General features: G+C 43.6%; 1 protein-coding gene across 1 annotated transcript in view; it reads right to left on the bottom strand.

Annotated features, from left to right (window-relative positions):
- The window catches only part of LOC140425484 (collagen alpha-6(VI) chain-like), a 210,699-nt gene that overhangs the window by 147,173 nt on the left and 51,498 nt on the right, over positions 1-12,028 (bottom strand). Inside the window, exon 10 of the mRNA XM_072509802.1 lies at positions 11,235-11,313. Within this exon, the coding sequence (XP_072365903.1) occupies positions 11,235-11,313 (79 nt within the window). The remainder of the gene's footprint in view (positions 1-11,234; positions 11,314-12,028) is intronic.

Genomic DNA, 12,028 nt, shown 5'->3' with positions numbered 1-12,028 from the left:
GCCTAAAAGCTTTGAACTGCATTCTCTACATTCAATTGCATGGTCCATTACCTTTTACAAACCTCTTGATTGAAAGGTCCAGGCTACTTCAAAGGATGATTTACCATTGTTTGTTTTTATAGCTCTACAGGGGTAACTCTGAAGTGCTTACCTTTTTGAGCAGGTGTTCTTTCTAACCACAGTTTATTGTCTCTATGTTCTGAAGAGCTTCCTAGAAAAAACAGGTGCACTGTCTGAATGCTGCCCACGCACCTAGTAGGGGCCTGCAGGAGACATGCAATAGAGTTTGACACCCCGTGGGAGTCCCAATTTTGTCATTATGCCTGATTCAACGGGTCATCCTTATTCCTGCTTGTGACTTGCAGCCCCAGATAATCACCCCTACGAATTGCTGTCAGAACCAGCAGATTTGTCAGCTCATAAGTGCATTAATTTTTCCAATTGTGCTTATCTACTAATACTAATTTCTTTAAATTCTCCTTTCTCACTAGCCTCTTGGTTGCCCATTATTTCCAGAATTCCTTTGTCTCTTATAATGTGAAGACAGATGCAAAGTACTCATTTAATGTCTGTGCAATTTGCTTACTCCACATTTTAACTTGTCCTATCTCTGCATGTAATGGCCACAAGTTTACTTATTCTTTTTATATACCTGTAGACCGCTATTGATACATGTCTTTTTATGTCTTTTGCTAGTTCCCTCTCACTTTCTATTTTATCTCTTGTCATCAACTTCTTGGTCATTCGGTTTTTCTATTTGTCAGCTTTGTAAATTTTTTCCTTTAATCCACAACTATGGCCCATAACTTCCTGCCTCCCCAGTGTCGGATTTGGGGAGTATCCCAAAGATGCATGAGGGATGCAAGAGGGAAACTAACTCAGATGTTACCCAGGTGAGGGTTTACCTGGGAATTGTCCAAAATTGCTAACTCCTCCTGGACACTTGTATTGGGAACCATCCAACTTGCAATTTAAATTGCTAATTTCGTATCATTCTTCCAGTGATACGCTAACAGATGCTTTGACAGAGTCAGAAGAAATAAAACCACTTTGAACTTCAGCGTTACTATTTTAAAGACAAAGATCAAGTTCGGCACAGAACACCCTGCACATCCCTAAAACCCCAGAGGACTCCCACAGACCCCCTCCCACTAAGCACCCCCATAGCATAACTCCTCCCGACCCCCCAATGACATGGGTTCCCCGGCCCCCTATTGACCTGACCTCCTTACCCTGCTGGACACTCCCATCCCAGGCACAATGTCCATCTCACTGACCCCATCCCCACACCACTCCCCTGTCCGACTCCCAATCTCACTGATGTCCGACCCCTGCAATGTCTGACAACCTCACCCTCCACCAACATCTGACCCTCCCAATGTCTGGACCCCGATACCTGACCTCCAAATTCCCTCCGACCCTCCCAATGTCCGACCCTCAAACCCATCCCGGTGTTCGACCCCCACTATGTCCGACTAGACATTGATGTCTGGCCCCTTCACCACTGACTCACCCCCCCACCCAATGTCCGAATCCACCCTCAAGTTCAAGCCCACACTCCACATCCCTTACCTTAGACACTTACCTTCTCCCTGGTCTAGTATTTTCAATGGGACCTTTAAACTCACTTGCTTTAGGAACAGAGGAACAGGTGTAGGCCATTCAGCCCACTGGACCTGCTCTGCCATATAATATGATCATGGCTGATTGGACATTTCAATGCCTTTTACACCCCCTATCCAAGCAACCCTTTACATTATTGTTAATCAGGAATCTATCAATCTCTGCTTTAAACATGCTCAGTGATTGAGCTTCCACAGCCCTCTGGGATACAGAATTCCGAAGATTTGCAACCCTCTGAGTAAAGAAATGTTGCTTAATTACTGTTCTAAGTGGCATCCACCTTTTTCGGAAATTGTGCCCATGGTTCTAGACTCCCTAACCAAGAGAAACATATTTCCTACATCTATCCTGCCTATTCCTTCAAGTATTTTGAAGGTTTCAATGAGATCATCTCTCATTGTTTGAAAGTCCAGAGAGTACAGCCCCATTTTGCCTGATCTCTCTTCATAAGACAGTCCTGCCATCCCCAGAACATGTCTGGTGAACCTTTGTTGCACTCCCTCTTTGGCAATATCGTTTCTGAGCTAAGGGGACCAAAACTGCACACAGCACTCCAGATGTGGTCGAACCAAGCTTCTATACAATTGAAGCAAAAACTTCCATTACTCCTGCACTCAAATCCTCTTGCGATAAAGGTCAACATTCCATTAGCCTTCCTAATAGCTTGCTGCACTTGCGTGCTGCCCTTCAATTCTTATAGACAAGGAGACCCAGGTCCCTTTGTACACCTACACTTTCTAAATTCTTACCATTTCGGAAATACTCCGCACATCTGTTCCTTCTAACAAAATGGTGACTGGCGTCGCAAAACAGGCCTAATATAATTTTTATCCCTTAATCCTGTTCAATTTAAATCTTAAGCCCACTATTTATTCAGCCGTGTTTTTTGATGGAATTAATGGAATTAGTTGTTTCTGTGGCTATTCCATACACATATTACCGTTTGAGAATTTTGACCTCATTCTCTACTCCTGTGGTCTATGTTTAAGTGAAATAATCTGCTGGCATCTCGAACATACACAAAGGTGAAAGTCTGTAAAATGATGTCACATAAACACAGTTCTTAATGATGCACAGATGTTTTTAATTCAACATCAGTCAGATGCTTGCTGCCAAGCCTGCTATTGTCTCAAGTACAGATTAAAGATAAGTTCTTGGAAATATTAAACCAACAGCAACTGTACTGCAGCAGTCAGGATTCAATGCTGCAATAAGCCTTCATGAAATGTAGCAAACAAGGAGAAATTGTCAATGAGTGTCAGTGCCATGAGCAATATAGAACATAGAACAGTACAGCACAGTACAGGCCCTTCGGCCCACATGTTGTGCTGACCATTTATCCTAATCTAAGATCAACCTAACCTACACCCCTTCAATTTACTGCTGTCCATGTGCCTGTCCAAGAGTCGCTTAAATGTCCCTCATGACGCTAACTCCACCACTTCCGCTGGGAGTGCATTCTACGCACCCACCACTCTCTGTGTAAAGAACCTACCCCTGACATCTCCCCCAATCACGTTAAAATTATGTTCCCTCGTGACATTTCCGTCCTGGGAAAAGTCTCTCACCTTGTTCACCTCTATCAAATCACCTCTCTTCCTTCTTCGCTCCAGTGAGAAAAGCCCGAGCTTCCTCAACCTTTCTTCATAAGACATGCCCTCCTGTCCAGGCAGCATCCTGGTAAATCTCCTCTGCACCCTCTCCAAAGCATCCACATCCTTCCTATAATGAGATGACCAGAACTGGACACAATATTGTGTCCACAATATAAGTGTCCACAATATAAGTGTGGTCTAACCAGGGTTTTATAAAGCTGCAGCAAAACCTCACAGCTCTTAAACTCAATCCCCCTGTTAATGAAAGCCAACATACCAGACGCCTTCTTAACAACCCTATCAACCTGGGTGGAAACTTTGAGAGATCTATGAATGTGGACCCCAAGATCCCTCTCTTCCGCCACACTTAAGAATCCTGCCTTTAACCCTGTATTCAGTATTCAAATTTGACCTTCCAAAGTGAAGCACTTCACATTTATTGAGGTTGAACTCCATCTGTCACTTCTCAGCCCAGCTCTGCATCCTGTCAATGTCCTGTTGTAACCTGCAACAGCCCTCAACACTATCAACGCCTCCACCAACATTTGTGTCATCGGCAAACTTACTAACCCACCCTTCCACTTCCTCATCCAAGTCATTTATAAGAACTACAAAGAGCAGAGATCCCAGAACTGATCCCTGCGGGACACCACTGGTCACTGACCTCCAGGCAGAATACTTTCCATCCACTACCACTCCCTGTCTTCTTTCAGCCAGCCAATTCTGTATCCAGACAGCAAACGTTCCCTGTATTCCATACCCCCAAACTTTCTGCATGAGCCTACCATGGGGAACCTTATCAAATGCTTTACTGAAATCCATATATACCACATCCACTGCCCGACCCTCATCAATGTGTCTTGTCACATCCTCAAAAAATTTATTGAGGCTTGTGAGTCATGACCTGCCCCTCACAAAGCCATGTTGATATCTTTAATCAAACTATATTTTTCCAAATAATCAAAAATCCTGGGCAGGATTCTCCAAATGGGCGGCTAAGTGCCGACGCCGGAGTAAAAACGGGAGTGTTTTACTCCGGCGTCGGCGCTCGTTCCAGGACCCCATTCTGCAGAGAGCGGCCTCCGCCACCCCAGCTGCCGATCCTGGCCTGAAACCGGTGCCGCAGGGTCCGCGCTTGTGCAGTTGGGCCGGCGCCAACTAGCTCATGCGCAGTGCCCTTCTTCCCCGTGGCGGCCCCAACGCCAAATGGTGCAGGGCTACAGGAGCCAGCGCTGAGGAAAGGAGGCCGGGGGGGGCAGAGAGACCGGCCCACATATCGGTGGGCCCCGGTCGCGGGCCAGGCCACTACGGAGCCCCCCCCCCCCCTCCCCGGGATCGGACTCCCCCTCCCCCCCCCCCACATGCCGCAACCGGTGGGGGGTCGGAGAATTCCGCCCCCTATCTCTCAGAATCCTTTTCAATAGTTTGCTCACCACCGACGTAAGACTGACTGGTCTGTAATTCCCAGGGATTTCCCTCTTCCCTTTCTTGAACAGGGGAACAACATTCGCCTCCCCTATCTCATGAATCTGTCGGCAATGCTCCCTGCATTGCTTTCTGCTCCCAGTAAATGCAGGCAGAAACTCAGCAGGTGATCCAAATCTATACCCTCATTTCCACGGATTCCTTGACAAATTCCTGTCCCCTTCCACAAACGTGCCTTTAGGAGACGGTGGAAAACAGTCCAGCCGCGTATTGCACCATAGCATTTGGCTGACTGTCTTAAAAAAAAGGCCAAAACAATGAATCTAAATAAAATAACATTTAAAATCCTGCTCTGTTATCACAAGTGAACCTGTACAATTTTACATTCCCTCTGTAACGCTGGACTCAGAGAACATGCTATAATTCCAAGCACTCAGCGCTGCAATGGCCCGAAAGACACTGAGGGCACGCATTCCCGATGACGAGGGGTGCTGTCACTGGGAAATCCCGTTGACAACGGCGAGATTGGTCGGTAAATCCTGCCCACAATGCTTTGGTGCCATATTGTACGCAAAGGGGCCATTCAGCCCATTGAGTCTGTGCCAGCTGATAATCCCACCTTCCAGCACTTGGTCCATAGTCTTGCTGGTTGCTGGTGCACATCCAGGTACTTTTTAAATGAACTGAGGGTTTGGACCTCCACCATCAAATCAAACACAAAACTCTCAACACCCACCACCCTCTGGGCGAAGATGGCTTTCTTCATGTCCCGTCTAATCCTTCCACCAAGCGCCTTAATTTTGTGCCCCTTGGTAATTGAACTCTCCGCTTGGGGAATAGGGTGTTCCCCTCTATTCTACCTGTACCCCTCATAAGGTTGCATTAGCCGCCTCTGTTCTAAGGAAAACAACCCCAGTTTACCCAAACTTTTCTCTTAGCTACAATTTTCAAGCCCTGGCAACGCTCATGTGAATCTTCTCTCTCTCTCTCTCTCTCTCTCTCTCTCTCTCTCTCGAGAGAGAGAGAGAGAGAGAGAGTGAGAGAGAGCAATTATGTCCTTCCGGTAATGTGGTGACGAGAACTGTACACAAATTGCAGGACTGGCCTAACCAGCATTTTATACAGACCCAGCAATACTTCCCTGCTTTGTATGAGGTATTCCTTGCATTTCGCACATCTTATGAGTATATTCATGTATGTTAAGGCAGACAGATCACATCAATTTCAGAAGACAATCTAGACAATAACGAGGGCTGACTGGTACAAATGGAACAGCTCTCCATCTAATTTTGTATGCCTGCCAAATCAAGTTACAACGGGACCAGGTGAAAATACAAAGTGGCTTGCTTGTGCAGTGGTAGACGCTGAAGTGTCTGAAGGAAATATGACTTGTTAGAAAGAAGCCTGTGTTACTTGAGGGGTTTTGGAAACATTTTAGAACCTAATACAGGTCTCCTTTTTATTCCAAAAACAACTTATCCTGCACTAGATATTTCAAATATGAAATTAGAGTAGCTGTTCAAACTTCAATATAACTTTATGAAATCTGCTGTTTCCTGTTGAAAATTTTCCATGTACATCACATGTTACTGAGTTACTGCACTTTGGAAGGAAAAATGATAAGAGGAAATATAAACTAAATATAAACTAAATGATACATCTTTAAAAGGAGTGTAAAAACAGAGACACGTGGGGGTCTGTCCTGGTTGTTCTAGTTAATTCCCTATTCATTCCCTTGTTTTCCCCTTTCTTTTATTTCTGCTGTTCCATTTTTGATCCATGAATGTTTCATGGACTTGTGACTTTAAGGCAAAGCTGACCCTTTCATTCAAACAGGAAGATCCAGAAGGCTGTGCTGTTTTAGACTGACATCAGTAATGATCCAGATTGATTGATGTGCCTGGTGGACAATTAATTGGTCTAAAAGGTGGTGCTGTGCCCTGTAACAGGTGTTGATTAGTTCTGTTCCCACTAAAAAGGTTCAGAGACCTAAAGAGCTTTCAGTTTTACTTTGGTAGCTAAGGGAGAAAAATTCTATTTTTTCCACCCTGTTTTCTCCAGAAACAACTAGAGAATTCTTACCAAAAGGTCACTGTTGGAGCCAACTCTCTCTCTCTGCAGCAAAGGCTGATGCAAACAGAGATCAGAATCTGATAAGTCTCTCTGCAGAATAGGTTGATGTGAAGGTTTCCTGGAAAAGCTGTGAGTAAGGTATTGCTAACTGCAAGGAAAATCATTATGGGCTGTCGACCAGAGAATTTTAAACTACGCTGATACTGTGAAGAAAGTGCATTGCAGAACTTTTGACCTGAAGCAAGGACTCTTATCTTTTGACCTTAATCTTATTATTTTACCCCTTTCTACCCCTCTGTGTTTGGCTGTCTTGTGTGTGTGGATAGAGGGTGGGGCAATTAAAGGGGAAGTCAGTTTTTAGCTTGTCGCTAAGCTACTGCACTTACTGTGTATTTCATATTACAACATTTCATAATACTACAACAGTAGTTGTGATAAAAATTACAAACCTGGTGACTAATCATTGAACATCCAAGGGCCAAAGACTTTGGGTATTTTTATAAGAATTATTGTTAAACCCCTTGTGTTGTTACTCCGGGGCGAGTGGGGCTGGAATTGGCTGTTCACTTGGCAAGGTTGTCGTAATTATTTCAATTAAGCACATAGGATTATTACATTATAAATAGAGACATGGGGTGGGATTCTCCGGCTGCGTCCGCCCAGCGACCCGAGAATCCCACCCAAGGTCAATGGTCTTCTCTATTGTCCGCCTCTCACCCGTGGCGTTCTTGCGCCGGGTGGGGCAGAAGAATCCAGCCTTTGGAATACAAGGACAAGGAGGATTTGATAAATCTGTATAAAATAGTTGGAGTACTGGGCATATTTATTTGGCATGTTGTTCCTTCAGAACTAGAATCCACTCTTATGTCAGGAGCTGGACCCTTGGATTCTAATTGAGATGGGAGCCATGTAATCTTGTAGTGGGGGCTGGTTCTCATTGGTGGACCCCTCTCTCAATCTGAGCTGGGACCTCAAAAGTTTCTGGCAGTTGCAAGTTATGGAAAGAGTCATAGACGTCTACAGCATAGAAAAGACCTTTCAGCACATCGCATCTGCAGCGATCAAAAAAAAACACTTAACTATTCTAATCCCATTTTCTGGCACTTATATGCCTTGGCATCACAAGTGCACATCAAAATACTTCTTAAATATTATGAGGACCTCTGCCTCCACCACCTCTTCAGGCAGTGAGTTCCAGGCACCTACCATCCTCTGGTGAAAAAGCTTTTTCCTCATATGCCCTCTAAACGTCTGCCCCTTATCTTAAATCTACACCCACTGGTCATTGATGCCTCCACAAAGGGGAAAGGTTTCTTTCTGTCTATTCTAATCTATGCCCCTCATAATTATATACATCTTAATCATGCCCCCACCCCCAAGTCTCCTCTTCTACAAGGCAAACAACACCAGTCTATCCAATCATAGCTAAAACTCTCCAGCCCAGACAATATCCTCCTATAATGTGGATTCCATAACGCACACAATATTCTAGCTGTGGCCAAACCAACATTTTATAGAGTTCCAGCATAACATCCCTGCTCTTAAACACCATGCATCGGCTAATAAAAGCAAGTATGTAATATGCCTTCTTAACCATTTTATCTAGCTGCCCTGCTACTTTAAGGGACCATTGTTCATGCACACCAAAGTCCCTCTAATCCTCGGTGCTTCCATTTATCATGTATTCCCTTGCCTTGTTTGTCCTGCCCAAGTGCATCACCTCATTTGTCACTGATCAGCCCGTCTATACCCTCCTGTAATCTAATGCTATCCTCCTCACTATTTACCACTCCACCAATTTTTGTATCATCCGTGAACTTACTGGTCAACCCTCCTACATTCATGTCTAAATCATTTATATGAACCACAAACAGCAAGGGCCCCAACACTGATCCCTGCAGGACCCCACTGGACACAGGCTTCCAGGCAGAAAAACACTCCTCAACCATCACCCTCTGCCTCCTGCCACACAGCCAATTCTGGATACGATTTGCCAGATTTCCTTGGATCCCATGATCTGAACTTTGGTATCAGCCTCCCATCTGCACTCCGAAAGCTCGTGACTCAAAACAAACCTGTTGGACTTTAACCTGGTGTTGTAAGACTTCTTACTGTGCTCACCCCAGTCCAACGCCGGCATCTCCACACCATTGTACTGCAGAGTTCAACAGAGGAAACCAATGACCTAAAACACAGCTTCACAAAGCTGTTGGGGAACCAACGTTTTGGCCTTCTCTAATTAAGTAACCCTGTCCATCAGATTTCTCACTTTAATAGACTCCATAAAACACCACCCATTGTGTCCAGTTCTTAACACACTTTGGGATGTCAAGGCCTCAGACACGATTTAGACGATATTTCATTCTGAGAGGTTTTGACAGTGTAGCTAGGGAGAAACAGTTTCCACGGGCAGGAGGGTTAGTAAGCAAAGGATTTAGATTCAAAACAATTAGAAAAAAATAAGATGGAGATGAATTTGTTTTTAAATGTATAATAAGTTGTTATAATGTGAACACATTGCCTGTAAGGGGAGTGGAAGCAGATTTAGGAGCAACTTTTGAAAGGGAATTGTGTACATACACATGAAAAGCAAAAGTTAAAGGGCCATAGGAAAAGAGCAGGGAATTTGATAGGCTGCCAAAGAAGCTGACACAGACATGTAAAGCTGAACGACCAGCCTGTGCTGTAAGATTTGGTGATACTTTTCAAAACCCACGGTGCCCCTCGTCACATTTAGATTCAGGATTGTTAGATGGAGAAGGTCGTGGGGATTATGATGGGGCCTGATGCTGTGTGGTATTGGTCTCCCAGCCGTTTGAGAGCCGTGGGATTCCGTACTCCCGCCACTTGTCAATGGGATTTCCCATTGAAGCCCATACCGCCAGGAAATTCGCGAGCTGTCTGCTGGAAAAGGGAATCCCAAGGCCTGGTGTATTGAATGAAATGAAAATCGCTTATTGTCACAAGTAGGCTTCAAATGAAGTTACTGTGAAAAGCTTCTAGTCGCCACATTCCGGCACCTGTTCGGGGAGGCTGGTACAGGAATTGAACCCGTGCTGCTGGCTTTGTTCTGCTTTACAAACCAGCTCTTTAGCCTGCTGTGCTAAACCAGAGTTTTATCGAAATACATTTCTCATGCATATCCTACTCCATGCATCAATATTGCAGAGAATGTTGCGAATCTTCTTTCTAAACAATATTACCCATCATTTACTTGGATGTTTCAGAAATGTGTTCAATTGCTCTGGGCTAGGTAAAATACAGATCATGATGTAAATGTCAAGTCACTTCTATTCTTTTAATTACATCTCTCTGGAGGCAAAATTCAAGTCCTAAGGGGGGTAAAATGACGGACTTGAAACAATGAAAGCAACAATCCCATAAGGCCAAGATGAATCAAGAATGATTGTACAGAAAAACTCCAAAATTGTGCTAAATATAATGCACAAGATTGTGGGGTGAGAGTTTCAAATATTACACATTCAATTACATTTTCACGTCACATCCTTCATCAACTACATACAGTTGTATGGTGCAACAATAAAATAAACTGAAAAGAGCTGTAAATCCTGGGAGATGTATCTGGGTAAATTGGACACAATATTTTAATTAGTCCCAAGTTAGGAAAATAGATGACATGATACATTTCCTGCCATTTGCATCATAACAAGGCACAAGAGTCTTTTCACTTGGGTTTTCTTAGCATCCAGCTTTCCTGAGGGTCGCAAGTGGGGTGGAGCTTATCATTTTAAAAGTGTCATTTTCCCAAAAGCAATCCCTCCCTCCAAATCACAGCGCAATCTTTAGCAGCATATTTGTTATTCTGGGTGTTTTGACCCAGTTCTTCTACAGCCATAGGTGCCACAGTCAAATATTCTGTTGTGAGGCAGTCACCCATTGGTGCCATAAATATCTCAGTGGCATTTAAATATTTGAGTAGTAGGGTCAAGGTGCCAGCTAGGTGAAGGAGACAGCTCCACCCAGTCCAAAATCTACTCCATTGCACTGCAGAGGAATTTCTAAGTCAGATTCAAAAACATGCAGCTCGGTGACCCAAACTGTAATTTTAACATAACGTTCAGAAATTCTTCCTGTTGACAATTTTAGAGTTTTGCACTAATGCCAATCTTTCCCGTAAATAATTTTGCAAGAAGCAGTTCAGCTCTCCAGATTACAGATCAATCCTTTGCACCTCAGAGTCTGATCTCAAAACTGCGAGACAGCACTCCTGGCACTGGGTCTCACTTAATTCAGAACACATTGGGGGAATCGGAGTGGGAATTATTGTTCCAGTTTCTTGTGCCACTTCTGATATTCCAACCATTACAATCAATGACAAGAATGTCTCATGTTGAGCCATTGTTCCAGTCCTTCATCAGCATTCTTGGGAAGTGAAAGGACATTTTATGCATGTTCCATAGAATGCCAACACAATTAGAAATTCAACATCTACATGTTCCTTTCTATTAGTCCCGCAAAATCATTGGGAGATCAGCATCTAAATGAAAATGAAAATACCTTTATCGCTGAGTTCTTTCGAGTATTGTTTAAGCAGCGTTGCAGTGTCATCAAATCCATCCGTGAATAACACCAATACCTATGTAAAGATTATAAGTAAAGAGACAGTTATGTTTGCTAATTTATATTTAAAGTAATAGAAGGAACAGAAGAATAATACATTTTCAGCGAATCTGTATTAGTGTTAAAGCAACTGTTGGTACCTCTATCAGTCCACCTGTAAACCTTCTATTTTCTAAAGAAAAAACCTCTGGCCTGTACAGTATTTCCCAATAATCTCTCAGTTTTGGTCCAATATGTACAGTTTTTTTTGCTGCATCTCTATACCTTTTTTATTCTATGGAGACCACAATCCTCTAGAGTGTGATCTGACCAGGGTGCTGTAAGAAGTTTAACATAACTTCACTACTTTGAATGCCCTATCTCTAGAAGTAAATCCCACTGCTTTGTGAGCATTTGCAATTTCTATGGTGACCTACAATGCTGCTTTTGATGATGTGACCACCTATATCCCTTGGCTTTCAACCCTATTCGGTTTCATATTCCTTAAGGTATAGGCAATGGCAATGTTTCTCCTACTAAATGCATCACCTCACATTTATCTATGTTAATATTAATTTGCCACTTAGCTGACCAGACTGCAAGTTTTCTAATATCTTCTTGTATTAGGTTCAAGACTTCCTCAGGGCTAGATATAGACCCAGCTCCATACCATTTGTCATGTTTGATACTGAGCTGCTTGGGCTAGTTTCTACATGGTGCTGCAGTCCCTACTCCACCCCTAAGATCAGCAA

The sequence above is a fragment of the Scyliorhinus torazame genome, chromosome 6, assembly GCF_047496885.1.
Source record: "Scyliorhinus torazame isolate Kashiwa2021f chromosome 6, sScyTor2.1, whole genome shotgun sequence".
Classification (NCBI taxonomy): Eukaryota; Metazoa; Chordata; class Chondrichthyes; order Carcharhiniformes; family Scyliorhinidae; genus Scyliorhinus; species Scyliorhinus torazame.
This window is presented reverse-complemented; position numbering and strand designations above follow the sequence as displayed.